Consider the following 19440-nt stretch of genomic DNA (forward strand, 5'->3'; position numbering starts at 1 on the left):
AGTCGAGCACCCTTGCAAGCGTTTTGTTTTTCCCGGTGGCCTTAGCCACTTCTGCAGCGTGGAGGAGCTGGTCTGGGAGAGACTCGACTGACATGACATGGTGTGCTGGGGCAGGATCGGGGCCCGTGTCTGGAAGCGGCAAGCGGCTGAGTGCGTCAGCGTGGCCCATCGCCTTGCCCGCCCTGTATACCAAAGTGTAGGTGTACGAGTTGAGGAATTGGTTCCACCTCAACACGCTTTGGGACAGGATTTGGGGAGTTTGGCGGTCTGGGGCCAGCAGACCCAAAAGCGGCTTATGGTCGGTCGCTATTGTGAACCGCCGCCCGTACAAATAATCGTTAAATTTGTGGACCCCCACTACGATGGCCAGAGCCTCCTTGTCGATTTGGGCGTAATTATGCTCCGCCGATGTCAGAGTGCGTGAATAGTAGGCGACCGGTACCTCCCGGCCGTCCGGTAGCTGGTGCCCCAGGACTGCACCCACCCCGTACGGCGACGCATCGCATGCCAGGATGACCGGAAGGCGCTCATCGAAGTGGTGCAGCACCGCGTTAGAGACCAGAACGTCCTTTACTGCCTGGAAAGCGGCGGCTTGCTTCTTCCCCCACACCCATGGAGCTTTTTTGTCCAGTAACCGGTGTAGGGGTTCCATGATGGCCGCTTTGTGGGGTATGAATGTGTGGTAGAAGTTGAGCACCCCCAAGAAGCTCTGTAGTTCAGTTTTACACGTGGGGGCCGGGGCCTGAACGATGGCCCTGGTTTTCTCCTCGGTCGGATGGATTCCCTCCGCGTCCACGGCGAATCCTAGGAACTCCACCCGTGGCACCCCCAGCAGACACTTCTCCCTCTTCACCTTCAGTCCCGCAGCTTGGAAACGACGGAGCACCTCCCTGAGGCGGTTGCTGAACTCCTCAGGGTTCGGGGCAGCGATTAAAACGTCGTCAAAAAAAGGTTGGACTCCAGGGATCCCTTTAAGGAGGGCATCCATTATACTCTGGAAGATCCCCGGAGCCACGCTGACCCCGAACTGTAGCCTGTTCACCCTGAACGCCCCCCTGTGGGTTACGATCGTTTGGGCCTCAGCCGTTTTGGCATCCACCGGGAGCTGCTGGTAGGCTTGTGCCAAGTCCAGCTTCCCAAAAATCTTTGAGCCCGCGAGGGCAGCCAGGACGTGGCTGACCACCGGCACCGGATAGGGGTTATCCTGGAGCGCCTTATTGATAGTGCATTTGTAGTCTGCACATATCCGCACGTCCCCGTTGGGGGTCTCCCAGATGGCGTAATCGACCGGCTCTAGGACCCCTTGTGCTACTAGGCGGTCCAGCTCTGCCTCGATTTTGGGCTTCAGGGCGAAGGGGACCCTCCTAGCCTTAAGCCGGATCGGTCTAACTGTTGGGTCGAGCGGGAGGGAGATGGCCGGGCCCTTATAACTACCCAGCGACCCGTCGAATACATCGGGGAACTCTCTGCACACCTCCCCAAACCCTCCCGCCGAGATCATTTGCGCTACCCCCTCTACGCGGATTCCCAGGGGGCCGAACCACGCGAGGCCCAACAGGGTGGTGAGCGATCGCTTCACCACCAGGATGTCCAGCGGACCCCTGAAGGATCCCCGCTCCACATGCACCCTGGCCCACCCCGCGATCTGTACTGGGTTGCGTTGAAAGTCCCACAAGGTACAGTCGGCCGGCCGCAGCGGTACTCTCCGCTCGGGGCACAGCTTCCTCAGGGTCTCCTCCGAGATTATGGAGAGGGAGGAGCCTGAGTCCACCTCCATGAGGCATGGGGCTCCTTCTATAAGGACCGCCATCTTGATCTTGCCGGGGGTGGCACAGGGTAAGTTCAGTACCTGGGGTGTGGTGGAGGCCAGGGAGTGGGACTCAGCAGCCTCGTGGTGTGTGGTTGGTCGTGGGCGGTTTGACTTAGCTCGGCAAGCCCGCGCTATGTGGCCGGTCTTCCCGCAGCTTCTGCAGTCCCAGGTCCAGTACTGGCAGTCTCGCCTGTCGTGGGGGTCGCCGCAGCTGGCGCATTTCGGCCGATCACTGGAGCGTTGGTTCGCTCGTTCGCTCGTTCGGGGGTGCTGTGGAGCTCGGGAGGTTGGTCCTGTAGAGCGGCGCATCTGGAATGCTTCTCCCTCGTCCGGGTGCTCTGGGTCCATCTCCTCGTGGTGGACGGCCTCTGGCCTGGCTCTGGGGAAAGTCCGAGTGGTCCTTTCGAACGCCACAGCCTCGCTGAAGGCGCCCTGCAGAGTGAGCTCTTCCTTCGCGAAGAGCTTTTGCTGGAGCCTCTCGTCGCGGAGGCCCCAGGCGAACCAATCGGCCAGGGTCTCTTCCAGATTCGGGAAGTTGCAACTCCCGGCGATCTGTCGCAGGGCCGCTAGGTAGTCGGCAGCCGATTCGCCCTGGAGCTGGTCCCTCTTGTGGAAGAGGAACCGACAGGCCATTCTCGAGGGCTGTGGCAGGAAGTGCCCCGTGAGGAGGCGGACGACCTCTGCGTAGGTCTTCTCAGTGAGACGGGCGGGGGCCGAGAGACCCTTTGCGATCTCGAAGGTGGCGGCCTCGCAGACGCTCAGGAGAACGTCTCTCTTCATGCTGTCCTCCGTTATCCAATTCGCCCTCAGGTAGCAATCAACCCTTTCCGAGTAGGACTCCCATCCGTCGGCATGGGCAGGGTTGAAGGCTTCAATGTGACCGGTGTTCCCGCTTGAGCTGGCCATGGTGGCGGTAGCAGCGGCGGTCGTGGCGATGTTGCGATGTGCGCTGTATCGCCCGGTTGCCCGTGAGTCTCCTCGGTAGCCCGGTTGTCTGCAGGGCTAGAATCCCATCCTCGTCGCCACTGTAATGTACCAGACTTGGAGACGAGCGTAGGGCAACATAGTTTATTGCAGGTACAAAACAAGATGGAAGAGAAGAGCACGCGGGCCGGGCCCCGCATATATACAGTCCCGGGACTATTCAACCTGCTGGCCAGTCCAATGCTGGCCAGCCATATTTCCCGCCACTGACTGTGATTGGCGGATGATCAGCGCCCCGCGCGGAGGCACCTGGGTGTTCTCAGTCGCCTCCGCGGCTTGTGCTGTTACGGTGTTCTGAAATGGTTGCGTTCTGCGAACGCCATATGCTACACTTTTTGAGTTTTCTAATTTGCTTTTCTGCCTACCAACAGTTTTAATAATATATTCCTCTGATATTATTTCCTTCCTTCCCAGCCTATCTGTATATAATAAAACTTATTATTTGTTTTGATCTTAAAAACGCTATCCTTGTCATCATTTATTTCTGACAAGAGTAATTTGGGTTCTCCTAAGGTACTGGGTAAAGGTGTGGCAGGATTCAAAGTGGTCCCCTTTGCTCGCTGACCCTGGCTTCCTCACAATCTTACTTTATATTTTATTGATAGAACTGTTTTATTTGGGATACTGCTTTATTGTGGCTTTACTGTACTTTTATCTGGCTGCTTTTGTGGATATATTACAACATCATTTGCTCTTTATCTGCTTCACAGCTATTATCTCATGGTTCCAAGATCAATAGCATACTTCTACTAGTGTATTATTATTGTATTTTTAATGTTGATTTTGATTGGGCTTTTGTAATCTGACTCAGGCATTCTCAGGAGTAACAGGGTATAAATACCCTCAAATAAGATTTAAAGTAAGGATAGTCACTTTCAGATGGCAAGGGTAGATAATGAAGAACTACAGAGCACTACAGGGCTGTGAGCTGTACATCCTATAAATTGGTCTGAAGCTGTTGCGGAGACCACCAATAGGGTGATGACTGGCCAGAGGATCCCAGTACTCCTGGGGAGGGGAAGGTATGATGGTGGGAACAGCCATAGATTTAAGGGAAGGTGGCTGAGACGTGAAGAAACTGGGCCCCCTTCCAGCCTGTATCCCATCCCAATGGTAACAGGTAGTGGGGCAAGGCTGAATTACTTGCCTCTGTCATTGGTGTTATGCAATGCCAGGTCCATAAATAATAAGACCTCAGTCCTTCAGGACTTCCTCCTCAAGTACAACATGGACCTGTCCTGCATGACTGAGACCTGGATGGAGACAGGGAGACAGTAGCTCTCTCCCAAGTAGCTCCCCTAAAGTACTCGGTCTTTCGCCAATCACAGACTAGCGGGCGGGGAAGGGGTGGCCCTATTTATATGGGAGGCTTACTCCTTCTGGGCTCTCCCATCTCCAGAGATCGATGGCATTAAATGTGCTGGTCTGGCGTGGGATGTTGGGGAGGATTTGGCTATCTGGCTGGTGTACCATACAACTAATGCACCAGCTAGTGCCTTACCATCCCTGATGGAAGCCATAACAGGCTGGGCAATGGAACACGCAAAGCTTTTGATCCTGGGTGATTTAAAAGCCCATGCGGATGACATGAGCCCCATTCAGGCAGACCTAGTGTCATCCATAATGACACTGGGACTCTCCCAATATGTAACAATTCCCACTCACCAGGCTGGGCACATGCTGGATTTGACTCTTCATTGATCACATGAAGCTGCCTTCTACTGAATCAGACCCTTGGTCTATCAAAGTCAGTATTGTCTACTCAGACTGGCAAAGGCTCTCCAAAGTCTCAGCCAGAAATCTTTCACATTGTCAGCTTTTAACTCTTTAACTGGAGATGCTGATGATTGAACCTGGGACCTTCTACATGCCAAGCAGATACTCTGCCAGTGAGCCACAGCCCTATCTCATAGGCTGTGATCACACATGCTAAATAATGCCGCTTCAGTCTACATTCAATGCACTTTCCAACTCATTTTACTGTATTAACTGGCAAAATCCAGTTTGAAAGTGCATTGAAAGTGGATTGAAACTGCATTATTTAGCATGTGTGAATGCAGCCACAGTTTCTTTCTTGCAGACAGGATGATAAGAACAAATAAGTTAAGCTGTGTGGAGAGGCAACTAGTCTCAAACATGCAAGTAGTTTCAGAGGGTAATCATGTTGGTCTGCAATAGAACAGTTAGATTTGACTCCAGTAGCACCTTAGAGACCAACAAGAGTTCTAACACGGACACCCTCCAGTCCAATAATTTTTAGAAAGTAAACTTCAGCACACAGAAATCAGTCAGAACTTCAGATTTTTGTCCCTGACACCTGCTTTTCTCATTATCAATAATCATTTTTTCTTGTGGATATTTTCTTCTTTGTGTTATGTAAAAAGACAGTAATATGATTCCTCTCTTGCTGTTGTATAACCATTACTGCTCTTTAATGTCATATGAAGAGTAATAAAAAAAACATAGGAAGTTCCAAGATTTCCTTGTAACTAATGAATAGCTCTCTGAAATGTCACAGAATAATAATAATTCCTAAGTGATGTACAGTGCAATTTCTGGGAATAAGCCCCATTGAATAGACCTAAACAAGATTCCAAGAAGATCTATTTAGAACTGAAATCATCACAACAGTATCAGATTTTGCAATGGGTGCATACTGCTATGACCCCTGACTAACTATAAGCTTTCCTGTTGAACAGGAACATATTAACCCCCCAGGCCTTTCTGTTGTTGTTGAAGTGTGATTTTTGTAGCCCTAAGAAAGTTCATAAAAAAAATAATATACATTTCAAGCCTTCAGAACTGCACCAGAGCCTGGTGGTTTGTCACTATTTAGAATTGTTAAATCGTGCAATTTGAAAGTAGCTTGTGTGTTTAATTTGAACAAAAATAAATCAAAAGTACTGTCAAATGAACCTGTCAAATGAAAAGTACTGTGTTAGGCAGTGTGAAGGCGGCATGGGAGAGAGATCTCATTAAATTAAATGCTTGTGGTGCTCCCCCTTCCCTGCCAGGGCTTCCCCATTTTCAGTGTAATATCCCATATGAAGGTGATTTGTTCACATGTAATGCTGTAGAGTGGTGAGAGGGGTCTTTCACTTCTTCTTCTTCTCCTTTCACTTAAGCAGTTATTCTAGAGCAGGGGTGTTGAACTAATTTGTTATGAGGGCTAGATCTGACTTATCGGGCCGGGCCATGCATGTCATAAAATGTAATACCAGATAGCCAATACATAAAATTCATAAAGGGTACAGACAAACACAATTAAAGGGTGTTTTTTTAAAACTTAAAATAAACCATGCTTAAAACATTAGCATGCTTGCAATATTTTGTTTTACAGTCTCTGATAAATGCTGTCTCTTGCTATGGAATATTGAATCAAAAACTGCTGATAATGTCTGTGTTGTTCCAGTCTTGAATATGCTGTTCAGGTGTGCACATCTGTAAGCTGCAAACCCACTTTTGATTTATTTACATTCATTACAGAAATCTCATGGTCAATGCTTTGAGCCTAAGACTCAGAGGAAAACATGAAGCAGCTGGGCATTGTGAGCTTTTGTACATAAGTTGCTTCATGTGCTGGTTAAGAACATGTGAAGGCACCATGGCAAAGACTGAGGGCTATGTGCTTTTCTAGAAAACTATAGTCTTCCCTTCCCCAGAAAAATAACTACAGCTCCTATGTGGCAGTGCAAGAGCAGAGAGACAGCCATGTACACGGATCAGTATCAGCCTAATATCTGGGAAATTTAAGTTCAAGATCTCCAATTAAAGGGGGGGATCAAGGGAAATTTACTGGGTAAACCTGGGCTGGACACATACTCTCAGCCTGATCCTGGATTGTTGTTATTTCTCTTCTAAATAGTTCACAAGCTTTCCTATTGAAAAAGACTGGAGGGCATGAATACAGTGAAAAACAGGAGAGGAACCCAGTTACACCCATAACAAGGCCAACAAAACTCTCTCTCTTTCTCTCTCTCTCTGTGAAGCAAGGCAAAAAGCTCATACCTTCAATAAAACATCACTAGTCTTAAAAGTGCTTTGTGTCTCTTCTGATGGTGGGGACTGGGCAAAGGAAGCTCTGGCTCTTTCTTTCCTTCCCCAAGGCACAAGGAGGGGGAGGCGCCTCAGCTACTACAAGGAAGACAGGCTTGGTTCAGTAGCTCTGTCATGTGATTGTGAGCCTGGCAAACTTAATCAACACAGCAGAGCTATAGAGCCAAGCTCCTTTATTGGCTGACGTTCCTCCTCCCTCCCTTTTTCCAAAGGGAGGGGGAAGAGGGAAAGAGAGGAAAGGCTGCTTTGCTGGCTGGCTTATGGGGGTGGGGGGAACACAAAATGGTGACTGAAGAAAGGAGGCAAGGGAGAAAGAAGCAGACAACAGCCAGTTGCTGGAGGGCCTGATTAGAGCCCTCCAGAGCTGGATCCGGCCCGCGGGCCATATGTTTGATGCCCCTGTTCTAGAGTGATTGTATCAAAATATTCTGAAATGCCAAAACTATGTTTCTGACTTAGATTTTTAAGCTTGCTAGTTGTTCTAAGTACAACATTTCAGTGGTAAACTGCATAATGTTACAGCATTTGAAAAAGACCTGTACCTTTAAAGTGATGAAACCAGAAAGGGTAGTTACTACCAGTTATGAACACACTCATAGCTATGGAGCTCATGTGGCAATGTTCCCTCTCTGATTTTCTGTTTTCATTTAAAAATTAAGTCTCTAGCACTTTTCCTTGCTTAGATAAAAGGGAAAACATGCAATTGGTTTTCTGTTAGACTGCCTGGAAAGCTATGGGACTCAGGAAACTGTGAGAAGACTCTGGAAGTGAGTCAGTTAACCAGCTTACTGACTTTCTTCTCATCTAATTATAATCTTTTCTCCTTGGGACCTGTGAGAGCATTGGATCCAGCACTGGAATTTATTTTCTTCTTTGTGATATGTCCTGTCAATTACACCTCACAGTATCCTCCCCCTTTCAGGAATTAGAGCTCATCAGCTCTAAATTCAGTTGCTGCCAGTTTGGAGGATGGCGCCAGCAAGCTCTTTCCAAGCTGTTTACAGGAGTCAGAAGTGAGGATGAAGCACAGCAAGATTAAACCAAAGATAAGACTCAAGCTATAATGAGATGCAGCAGGGCATGAGTCAAGTGACCAGGAATTGAGGGCAAGTAGAAAACTAGTAGAAAGGCTCATAATCTACACAAGGGGGAGCAGAGGTGCATGAGAAAGCTGTTCCATATTTGCAGTCTTTGTGGTGGGGCTGCAGTGATGTTAACCCTTAATCTAGGAAAACTTAGTCCCAGTTGTCACCTGGAGACCAGCAAGATAAAAGTTGCCATTTGGGGGAAGGTGAGTGCAAGTCCCAGCTCAGCCGTTATCTCTTTCAGTACCTTCTTGCAAATCCTTTAATTAGATATAGATTGCTGTAGAGATTCTTTGAAAAAAATCCTAATGAAGTTCTGATTTAAGTATTTTTTGCTATTTTTCCAGTATTCACCTCAGCAGAGCAAGCCAGTTCTTTCATTGGACAGCACCTTCTCAGTAACGTACTTGAGTCTGAAATATTTAACACAGATAATCTTGAAAGAGAATGCCATGAAGAACTTTGCAATTACGAGGAAGCAAGAGAAATTTTTGATGACCCAGAAAAAATGGTAATTATTTTGCTTTGATGACTTGTATAGGAGATGTTTCAAAGGTCAATGTGGAAGACCATTTCAGATGTTCAATAACTAGTTCAGAACCCACTTGGTTTGGGAGTCAACCATTGATGTTGAAGTTTGGTTAGTTCTGTTTTAGTGCAGTTGGTTCTTAGTGGACAAGAATTACTGCTCATAGAGATCAAGGGATCTGTAACATGCTGGGACAAGGAATTTCCTTGAAGCTTCCATTTCTATGTGATTCACTTTAACTTTTATTGGATGAAGAAGAAAAATTGCAGATTTATACCCCGCCCTTCTCTCTGAATCAGAGACTCAGAGCGGCTTACAATCTCCCATATCTTCTCCCCCCACAACAGACACCCTGTGAGGTGGGTGGGGATGAGAGGGCTCTCACAGCAGCTGCCCTTTCAAGGACAACCTCTGCCAGAGCTATGGCTAACCCTATGTCATTCCAGCAGTTGCAAGTGGAGGAGTGGGGAATCAGACCCAGTTCTCCCAGATAAGAGTCCACCACTACACCAAACTGGCTCTCTTACTGATGAATGTCCAAGTACTGCAGTAGCTTACTGGGTACAGGTAGATCTTGTAGTGGTTCACTAGGAAGACTATAGCTATCACCGCTGAGTGCCACTAAAGAGGGAAGGCACTTGGTGCCTTCACTGGTAGGCATCAGGATGCAGTGACAGAGAAACTGGGATACTGCTGTAGCACTGCTAGTAAGTGGATAGAAGAAGCCACCGCCAGCAAGAGATGTCCCACTTATATCCATGCCAGGTACTGCTACTCTCCATTCAGCAGCCAGATACATGCATAGTGCTGTACCAGGCTTGGTGCCTTCACTGCTGCCTCCTGATACCTTGTAGTAAAGGTGCTAAATCCCCCTTAGCAGCCAATACAATTTAAATTGGAGAAGCCCAACAGGGGTGAAAGTGACTCTCCTCCCCCCTTGCCCTTTGCAGGTGTTATACCCCTTGGTTTGAGGCAAACTTGTGAAAACTGCTCCTTATCAAAAACTTTTGTTTGGCTGATTCTGGTGAATTGGTGGGGCCTGATTCAGGGGATTCTTCAGTATCATGGCTAGAGGTTGCCAGCACCATAGCCAAGACACCTCTGTAGAAAGGCTGAGGTGGGAGAGGCAATCACTCCTACAACGTCCTTTTGAATTCCCTGAAAACTGAAAAAGTATCTTCAGCTTTTGTAGCTTGTGTTTGCTACAGAAAATGGAACAGAAACATCCGCTTGTTGTAGCTTGTCTTCGCACGGCCTTCAAGTGGACAGTCTCACCCAGCCATGTTTATTCCTTCAGCCTAATATTCCATAAAACAAAAATCAGTTAATAATAAGAAATACATAAATTCAATTACACTAGGTGCAAGATAATATTGCATGTTGGTTAAAAGAAAGCTTAATTAAATCAAGCATGGATAATCTCAAAAAGACATAAATTCAGTAAACCATTGATTCAAAACTAGGGATGGGCACAAACCAGCCCACAAGCTAAAGTTCATGACAAATTTTGGCTGGTTCATGGTTCACAAGCCAAAGTTCACTGCCACAAACTTTCAGGAACTTTTAGTGATGTTATAAGCAATTTGTGGCAGTTCATAAATGGATACATTTTTCAGAAAGACTGGCACCACTCAGTTAAACTGTTTGCAAAACTCCATGGCAACAGGGGGTAGAATTCTTCCACTTGCTCCAGTCATAGGGCTCTGTTTCCAAGCCACCCTGTGGAAACATTTCCATACCCTCTCCAGTTACCACTGTGTGGCAGAGTACCAGGTGTGCCATACCCAAGTCAGGCGGGGCACAAACACCCAATGCCTGTCTTTCTCCATTCTCCACAGACACCTGCAAAGGGTGCACCCATTTTGTAGCCACTGGAGGAAGAAGTGGTGGGCAGTGGAAGGAGGAAGAGGCCCACTCCCTCTCAGCAAGGACAGGTGGAGGTGGAGCAGGAGGCCCCTCCAAGAAAGGCTCCCGATGCTCAGAGTGCTATGGTTGGGACTCCAAGGCAGGCCACTCTCCAAGAGGTCATGCCCCCAGCAGTGTTCCCTATAAGCCGTGTTAGTGTGAGCTAGCTCACAGTTTTTTAGCCCCTTGCTCACACGTTTTTGTCTTAGCTCAGGAAAAATGGCCCCAGAGCAAACTAATTTATGCAGTAGCTCGCAACTTTAATGCCAGTAGCTCACAAAGCAGAATTTTTGCTCACAAGACTCCAAAGCATAGAGGGAGTATTGACCCCAAGGGACACTGATAGCACCACTCAAAGGGCAAAGGGGAGAACTCAGTAAGCACTGACTTACCTCATTGGTGAAATGATTGCTGTGGATGGCCATCCCTTCTCCATTGTGGAGGACATAACCTTTCACCAGCTGCTGCAATGGGTGGCTTCCTGTCCCCTCGTAGAGGATCATGAACCAGTGAGTCTCCCTAAGGGAGAAGCCTCAGCCAATAGAGAAAATAGAGGTTTTGCTCTGTAGCTCCTGTGCGATTGAGCAAGTCTTGCAAAGCAAGATGTTATGCAGAAGGAAGCAAGAGAGAGAGAGAAGAAAGCAGATGACAGCCAGTTGCTCGGGGACTTGATAGGAGCCTTCTGGGGGCCTGATTCAGCCCCCGAGTTGGCTTAAACAGAGCTGACTGAAACTTAACCCAACAAAGATGGAGGTCCTGTATCTAAGTCATGGAGATCTGGGATTGGGTATCCATCTCCCAACCCTTGTCAGGATGTCTTTGGTGCTGGTGATGAAGGCAAAAAGTCTAGAGGTTATTCTGGATTCCTGCCTTTCCATGGAGGCCCAGGTTGCCACTATTGCTAGATCAGCCTTTTAGCATCTGGTTAAGCAACTGCCTCCCTAATTCACTTCACAGGATTTACAGTGACCCATGTGATGATCACTTCCAGGCTAGATTATGATAACTTACTTTACACGGGGTTGCCCTTGGATTTGACCTGGAAACTGCAGCTGGTACAAAATGTGGCAGCATGCATGTTGATGGCAACTCCTGTGTGAACTTCCATTCAGCCAGTGCTCTACCAACTGCACTGTTTGGTGTAGTGGTTAAGTGTGCGGACTCTTATCTTGGAGAACCGGGTTTGATTCCCCACTCCTCCACTTGCAGCTACTGAGATGGCCTTGGGTCAGCCATAGCTCTTGCAGAACTGTCCTTGAAAGGGCAGCTTCTGGGAGAGCTCTCTCAGCCCCACCTACCTCACAGGGCATCTGTTTTGGGGGAAGAAGATAAAAGAGGCTGTAAGCCGCTCTGAGACTCTGAGATTCAGAGCGAACGGCGGGGTATAAATTCAATAATCATCACTGGCTGTCTATAGAGTACCAGGTCTAGTTCAGGATTCTACTGCTGACTTTCAAAGCCCTATGCAGCCAAGGACCTTCATATCTCAGGGACTGTTTCTCCCCATATGTGCCCCACAGAGCTCTGTGCTTAATTGACCAACATCTTCTGGTTCTCCCTAGCCTGACATCTGGTTAGCCTCAACTAGGGCCAGAGCTTTTTCAGCCCTGGCCCCAGCATGGGGGAACAAGCTCCCAACTGAGATCAGGACCATGTGGGCTCTGTTATAATACCACAGGGCCAGTACAATGGAGCTGTTTCACTGGGCTTTTAGCTGAGGCAACAGGCATTCAAAGTTTTTCCATTCTTGGTTTCCCCTATCAGTAGTACTGGCCTTGTGGTCAGTAGCCAGTACCTATCAGCACCACTTAGAAGGTTCTATCAGAGCATCACTACCGAGGCAACACCTTGCTCTGGTTCTTTATTATCATTTTAATTTTATCTCTCTGATTTTATATTGTTAAATTTTATATTGTTTTATCATCGCAATTTGTATGTGATCCTGTAACCCATCTTGGGCCCACTTGTGGGGAAGGTGAGATATAAATTGAAGAAAATAAAGGACTATTTCTCCCTGTATATCCCTGTGTACAAGCTATGGTCTGCAACTGGCCATGTTCGGGTTGTTCCCTCATTAAATGTGGCTTGCCTGTAACTGATAAAGTGAAGTGTCACAGTGTTAGTTTCTTTCTACAAACTTTGTTGTGACAACTCTCCTGGAATTGATAAAGGCCCAAACTTTCTCTGCAATTACTCTGACTTTATGGAATGGGCTCCCCAAGGAAGTCATGTGCTATAGGAAACTGCAAGGTTGTTATATTCACCAGTTCTTTAAATGGATTATAGGTTTCAGGCATTGTATTAAGTTGGGTGGGGTGAGAATTTGGAGTTCTATTGTTTGATGTTTTAGTTATGTACTATAAGTCACCTTGACTTATGCATAAAGGTGGATATAAGTTTTAATAAGTAAATAAACATACATACAAACCAGGGCTTTTTTTTTTTTTTTTGAGCCAGAGTGCCCCAGAGTGCTGCTCTGTCTGGCTTGGCCAGGGCTCTGGCTCAATAATTAAAAAAAAAGGTCTGCAGCAGAGCTGTGCTATAGCATGACTTCCTGGGGGATGGCTTGCTGGCTGGGCTCATAGGGCCAGGCTGCATCCTGGCACAGCTTCCTGGGGCCCGGCTTGCAGGGCCAGGTCATGCTGCAGTGTGGCTTCCTGGAGCTCCTGCTGGGCTTTTTTTCTTTAAAAAAAAATGTGATACAAACTATATCAAATGCTGAGCCTGGGGAGCTCACTGCTTAGGGTTGCCAAGTACAATTCAAGAAATATCTGGGGACTTTGGGGGCTAAGCCAAAAGACATTGGGGTGGAGCCAGGAGCAAGGGTGTGACAAGCATAATTGAACTCCAAAGAGAGTTTTGGCCATCACATTTTAAGGGACTGCACACCTTTAAATGCCTTCCTTCCATAGGAAATAATGAAGTATAGGGGCACCTTCTTTTGGGGCTCATAGAATTGGACCCCCTGGTCCAATCTTTTTGAAACTTGGGGGGTATTTTGGGGAGAGGCACTGGATGCTATACTGAATAATTGGTGATACTACCTCAAAAAATAGCCCCCCCCAGAGCCCCAGATACCCACAGATCAATTCTCCATTATTTTCTATGGGAATAAGTCTCCATAGGGAATAATAGAGTACCCAGCAGACATGTCGCTCCCCTCCCCCCACTTTCTGATGACCCTGAAGCGGGGGGAGGGCCTCCAAACCAGGGGATTCCCTGCCCCCACCTGGGGATTGGCAACCCTATCACTGCTACACAACATTAAAAGTTCAGGCTGAAATACATGCTCTGTCAAAACTGATGTGACATAAGGCTCATTTATATAATCACTCACCATATCTGAGCCCCAGAAAAGTCATCCTTTGCCAGCAGTAGCTTGTGTTGTACTGTCCTGGGACTCACAGGCCAATTATTTCCAGCATGTGTGTTTTTAAAAAAAAAAAAAATTCTGATTTTTAAAGCTTATATTCTGGTAGGAACATGGAAAATGTTAGCTTTCACACTAATACAAGCAAGTGTATATTTCCAGAAGTTACAATACAAGCAAATACTACCGTGGTTAAGGAATCATTTCCTATTGTCTTGTGTCAAATGTTGGGTTTTACCCACCCAAATTATTGATACTTGTGGAAATAGCTTTATTAATATTAACATTAAGGCAAATCTTTAACATTCTGAACCAAATTCCATCCAGAATTTATCAGAAGCAGGTCCCTGGGAGAGACACATCCTTAACAGAAAAATTTCTTAATATTAGAAATATGTATTTCTACTCCATGTTCCTGTAGATTTATTCTCAAACATGTTGTTTTATTTTTCTAGAAGACTTTTTGGAATGAATATGTCTCTAGAAATTCTGGCACAAAGCCAGGTAAGATGAAAGCACTCATGTTTTGGTCAGTTTTGCTTTTAATGTTACAAATATTAACAGCTTATTTTCAACAATTTAATTAGAATTTACTTCTCTTTACATACTTATTGTATGTTGTGTTTTCCTAACATGCTATTCAGTCCTGTTGAACAATGCAACCTCACTTTTACCGTTGAACCAAAGCAATTCTGGTAATGGTCTTGGAGTTGCCAGATATTGCATATTACATGTACATAATACACATGCTACTTGTCTGTCCACTTACTGGAGGAGGGAACTTGAAGAGTGGACTCCAGGGCTTTTTTGAGCAGGAACACAGTTCTGACTGGCTTAGCATCAGGGAGTATGGCCTACTATGCAAATGAGTTCCATCTGGGCTTTTTCTACAAAAAAAAAAGCCCTGGTGGACTCTATGGCATTATACCCTATTAAATACCTCCCCTCCCCATGCTGCACCCAACCCTAAATTGGCAGCCCTATTCATAGACAATATCAGTGTTGTGCTTCAATTCAAACTGGGAAAAGAAGTACAAAACATTGTATAATACATTTGGTTCTCACTTTGGCTCAAAACTAAAAAGCATAAGTTTGTTCCACTCACATGTTTTGTTTTACCTGAAGGCAACCACTCTGTGAATTTCTTGGCCTGGTACACTCCGTTCATCCAGGTTTTATGCTTCAACTTGTGGCAGGCACCAAGTCTGGTTAGAGGAATGGACTGGGAAACTAAAATAGGCCCTAGAGAAAACAAAGCTCCATGGTGCAAGAAGCAGCAACTGGAAGCATTCACACAGATCATTATTGCCACTGAAAAATGCAAACTGAGCAGCCCCTGCAGAGCTACTCAGGCTTGGATCTGCTTGGTCCCAGCTGCCAGTGGCTTGCCAAGGCAGCAGCCCACTGAGAACTTTCCCAGTATGTTAAATAGCCAGTCAGCCCCAGCTTCCTGGACAGTTTAATCTGTATATGCCAATGTGTGGAGAATCTTGTTCTGATTCCTTCTCATCAACCTTTGCGTCTCTGCGTTATATAATGATAGTTCAAAAGTTTTTCTTCAGTAGAACTCGGGATTCCAGGAGATAGGTGTAGTAGAGCTGTCGCTATAACAGGAGACCCCCTCCAGTAACACCCCAACCCCCCAATGCCACTTCATAGGGAGATGAAGCAAAATGCTATCATGTTGGTTGGTCACATGACATCATTTCTGGGGAGAACCCAGAAGCAAAGTCACACAGTTCTACAATCCAGTGAAAGTTATACGGTAAGCATAGTTTCTGCTGATTCCTAGAGCGATGTTTTGTCACTTCTCAGTTTGCCGTCCAGATGATGGCATCTATATGACAGCACCCCTGATGTCCGTGCCCTTCCAGTCTCCTGGTGAGTGCCAGCCATATGGGTGACACTCAAGAGTGGAATAGGAACGATTATTACAATAAAACTTGTACTTATGTAAATTTGAACTTATAATTTTTTCAAATATATCAGGAACAGTTTTAGAAGGTTTAAAAACTGACACATAAAACCAAGATTTAGAATTAATGCAGATTTCTGATATACTTTATTATTTTGACCTATTTAAGATGGCCAAGAATCACACGAGATTGATGTTATACTGCTTCTGACTGGTCTAATTGCAATTGGAGTGCTATTGGTTATAACTGGCTTACTAGTTTATTATCTCTGCAAAAGAAAATGCCCACAAAGACGACCACCACGGTAAGGCACCAAATGTTGGAACTATTTAATATGATTAGAGCTGACATTAAATCTTTGCACCCTAAATACATATATGGATTTGGCATGTGCATACATGCAAACATATAACAAATGCATTACAATAAGTCCAATGCATACAAGGAGTGCAATTTCACTAAAGAATTCACAGATTATAAACTGAACAGCTGACAGATAAAATCTTTGGTATTGATGTGCTTTTTAGTATTTCTTGCTTTTCTGATAACAGCGTCAAGAAAGTTCCATTGCTTTATTTGTACAAAAAACAAAACAAAACAGTAGTGGGATCCACTTTGAGATCTTAGTATGATTTGGCCACCCTGTCTTTTCCATAGGTAAATTTCCACCCTGTCATATTTTCCATAGGTAAATTTGTACAGGAAGGCATACAAAATGATTGAAATAGAGTTGCCAAGTCCCCTCTGCTCCGATGCAATGACGTCACCCAGAAGTGATGTCATCACACCGGCGCTTGCAGCCTCTCTAGGCATTTCCGGGGAAACTCTATGTACCATAGAGTTTTCCCTCCCAAAAGGCTAGAGCATCTGGGAAAACCATAGAGTTTTCCTGGAAATGCCTAGAGTGGCCACCACGTGACATCACCAGCGTGATGACGTCACTTCTGGCCCAATGTGGGCTGGTGGGTTGGGAACCTCCCGGATGGGGAAACCCCTGCCCGGACCGGGGGCTTGGCAGCACTAGATTGAAAACAGAGAAAAATGTCCATATAAACATCAGGATTAGAACTCTTCAAAAGCAACTGCTGGTGTTTGTTGATACAACAATGGTAAAATCAGAGGGGGGTGGGGAACAACATACTGATCTCCTGATGGCAATTTCAAAGTTTAAAGTGAAGAATCTTTATGAGAGTGAAAACTTTACATGAAAGTACCTTTCAATTTCTACTTCTGTGTTTTGATCTTCAGATAACTAATGCACTATGTGTTGATAATTAAACCAGTTATTGTGCGAACTGATACATTACAGCAGCAAAATGGACATGAAACTGTGTCAATGACAAATATCCTGATTCAGCAACAAAAGAATGGAAGCAAACTTCTGTGTGTGTAATTTATGTAAATCCTGATGAGTGCCAGCTTGAAATACATATTTTCAAGTACATGGGAAAATCCATTTAAGGCCCCACAGTGTTAAGCATCACTAGAACTGCGGTGGGATTGTAATGTTGATGTTTCTATTATCCTTTAAACAAGTTGTTGATTTCATGGCTACTTTCCAATTACACAATTTTAAATTTGCTTCGGTGACAAAAAGAAGCTTTTAAAATTTTCTTAAGCATTTGATGTTAAGTATACTTGATAAGTTAGAGAAGCATGAAATACTTTTTATGTTTAAAGCAATTTAATAAAATATCATTGTAGGGTTACTTCACATTTGAGGAAAATTGGGATGGTTTCGCCGTGATGAATTTTGTGTGAAGTGACTCAAGCAAATCACAGGAAGCTGTTAAAACTATGTTATATAGTGCACAAATAGCTTATGTTAACTAATTATGCACAACTTCTACAGCTCTCTTCTGTAATACCACTACAGGAGCCTCATATATTTGTACTATAGCATGGGATTAGGACCAGATAATCTTGACACAGGACAATTGACTTTATCCTAGTGAGTGCTCATTGTGGAGAAATTCCTTTTTAATAGCAACCATACATCCTTCTGGAATTGACAACAAAAGAAATTATTATAGATCACTTTTATGTGGGAAGGTATCAGTGTTAGGGTCAGGGGACTTGTAAAATGATGCCACAGAGATCCCTATACACGGTCTTGGCTTTGCAGCATTTACTCTTTATAGTTAATTTTCTTGAGAGGCTGTATGCTCTTTCTGTCCTGCCTTGCTGTACATACCTCAGTAAGCTTTAGGCAATCCCAGAACAAGTGAAAGGTGTCCAGCAGCCTTCTCTTCTGTCCTGCTGGGCTGAAAGGCCCTGGATGGCACAAAGAAGGAAATTTTACTCTGCTGTATTTATAGCCTAACATTACCACAATGAAATGCTATATAATTAAAAGTTGTTTTTCATTTTTAAAGACACACAGGTTGCCGGCTGCATAATCCTTCTGTCTTTAGACGGCATGAAGAATTTTCCTTATATGCTCTCTCCCCATGCCCTGAGCACACAGGACTGCCGACCTACGAACAAGCAGTGGCACTAAGGGGAGATTATGATTCTCCACCTCCAGCCTATCCAGGTCTTTCAGGAAGATTTAAAGCATTCAAGAAGTCTCTCTCACTTCCTGGCCCTTAATTAATAAATATGACTTCAAAAAGGATGAGACTGAAACTTGACTGAAAGGATGTGGCTCTTCAGCATAACTGAGAGGAAGTTGTGTGTGTCAGGCGAACAAGAAAGCCATCCTTCTGCAAAATTCTGATGCCCGATTGTGAAAGAATCCTTTTTCATACTTCTTTCCTAAGAACTGTTGTGAACTTGGCTTTTATGCATTTTGAGCCAACTGATAATGCCATTTTTCTTGTCTATTATGAACTGAAAAATTTAATAGTATTTTTTAAAAGCCCTGTGTATTTTTAACTAGTAACTATTAATCAGAATGAATAAATGATACAATGTACATGTAACAAGGCAGTGTTATTTTCCCTACTTCTTGTAATATTTTAGATGAACTGGTTAATATTTCATGTGTGATGGTGAACAAAGTTTATGCTTGTGTATCTAATTTAAAAGGTCTCACTACCAAAAGGATATGACTGAAATTCTGGTTTCACTTACTGTCCCTCCTTGCTTTATGCCCTTTCCTTCAGGATGTGACCTGTTTATTGCCTGTCACATCTGTGATAAGAACATGACTGCTGTGCAAACTTGGAAAATTTGTTAATGAAATTTGTAAATAAAAATGACTTGCAGAGAATTGCTGCAATTTTAAAACACAGTGTTTGTGACAAATGTTATGACTAACTTAAAACTACAAACTTTCCAGGCTTACTGCCTCTTTCGCATTAAAAATGCACAGACAATGGGTGCTTTCACAGGTGACTGTTTGCAAGTGGATTTTGCTATTCTTACACAGAAAAAATCCAGTTGCAAAGCACATTATTTAGTGTGTGTGAACTCAATTGTCTACAAATGTAAGATGTACTTAGAAAGTTTTTGCCTTTGCAGAGGCAATTATAAAATGGAGCAGAAAAGAATGATGTAAGTTCTTTTTGGATCCCCATTGGAGAGTGTGGAGAAATTCCCCCTACCCCAGAATTCACCCCAATTTCAGTTATTAACTGCTCTGTCCATATACAAGAGCACAGCTACAGACTAGTAGCTGACAGAAGAGAGGTGGCTAAAGAGAGGAGCCCTGAAACTCCCAGCACAGAATACTCCAGCTCTCTCAAGTACTGCCTGAACAGATAGACTGCATTTTCACCTTTTCTTTACTCCCTTAACCCAAAAGCTTGAACCAGAACATGCATATTATTTTATTCATTTAT

The 19440-nt window shown here is 44.9% G+C and overlaps 1 protein-coding gene across 2 annotated transcripts in view; it reads left to right on the forward strand.

Moving 5' to 3' along the window:
• PRRG4 (proline rich and Gla domain 4) overlaps window positions 1-18700 on the forward strand; it is a 32752-nt gene extending 14052 nt beyond the window's left edge. Inside the window, exons 2-5 of one of the 2 annotated variants that reach the window (XM_060262912.1) lie at window positions 8283-8446; window positions 14198-14243; window positions 15824-15959; window positions 18031-18288. In XM_060262912.1, the coding sequence (XP_060118895.1) occupies window positions 8283-8446; window positions 14198-14243; window positions 15824-15959; window positions 18031-18247 (563 nt within the window). In that variant the 3' untranslated portion in view covers window positions 18248-18288. Of the gene's footprint in view, window positions 1-8282; window positions 8447-14194; window positions 14244-15823; window positions 15960-18030 lie in introns of both variants that reach the window. The other variant, XM_060262911.1, reaches the window with a different exon arrangement.
• The last annotated feature ends 740 nt before the right edge of the window (window positions 18701-19440 follow it).

The sequence above is a fragment of the Heteronotia binoei genome, chromosome 21 (assembly GCF_032191835.1).
Source record: "Heteronotia binoei isolate CCM8104 ecotype False Entrance Well chromosome 21, APGP_CSIRO_Hbin_v1, whole genome shotgun sequence".
Lineage (NCBI taxonomy): Eukaryota > Metazoa > Chordata > Lepidosauria > Squamata > Gekkonidae > Heteronotia > Heteronotia binoei.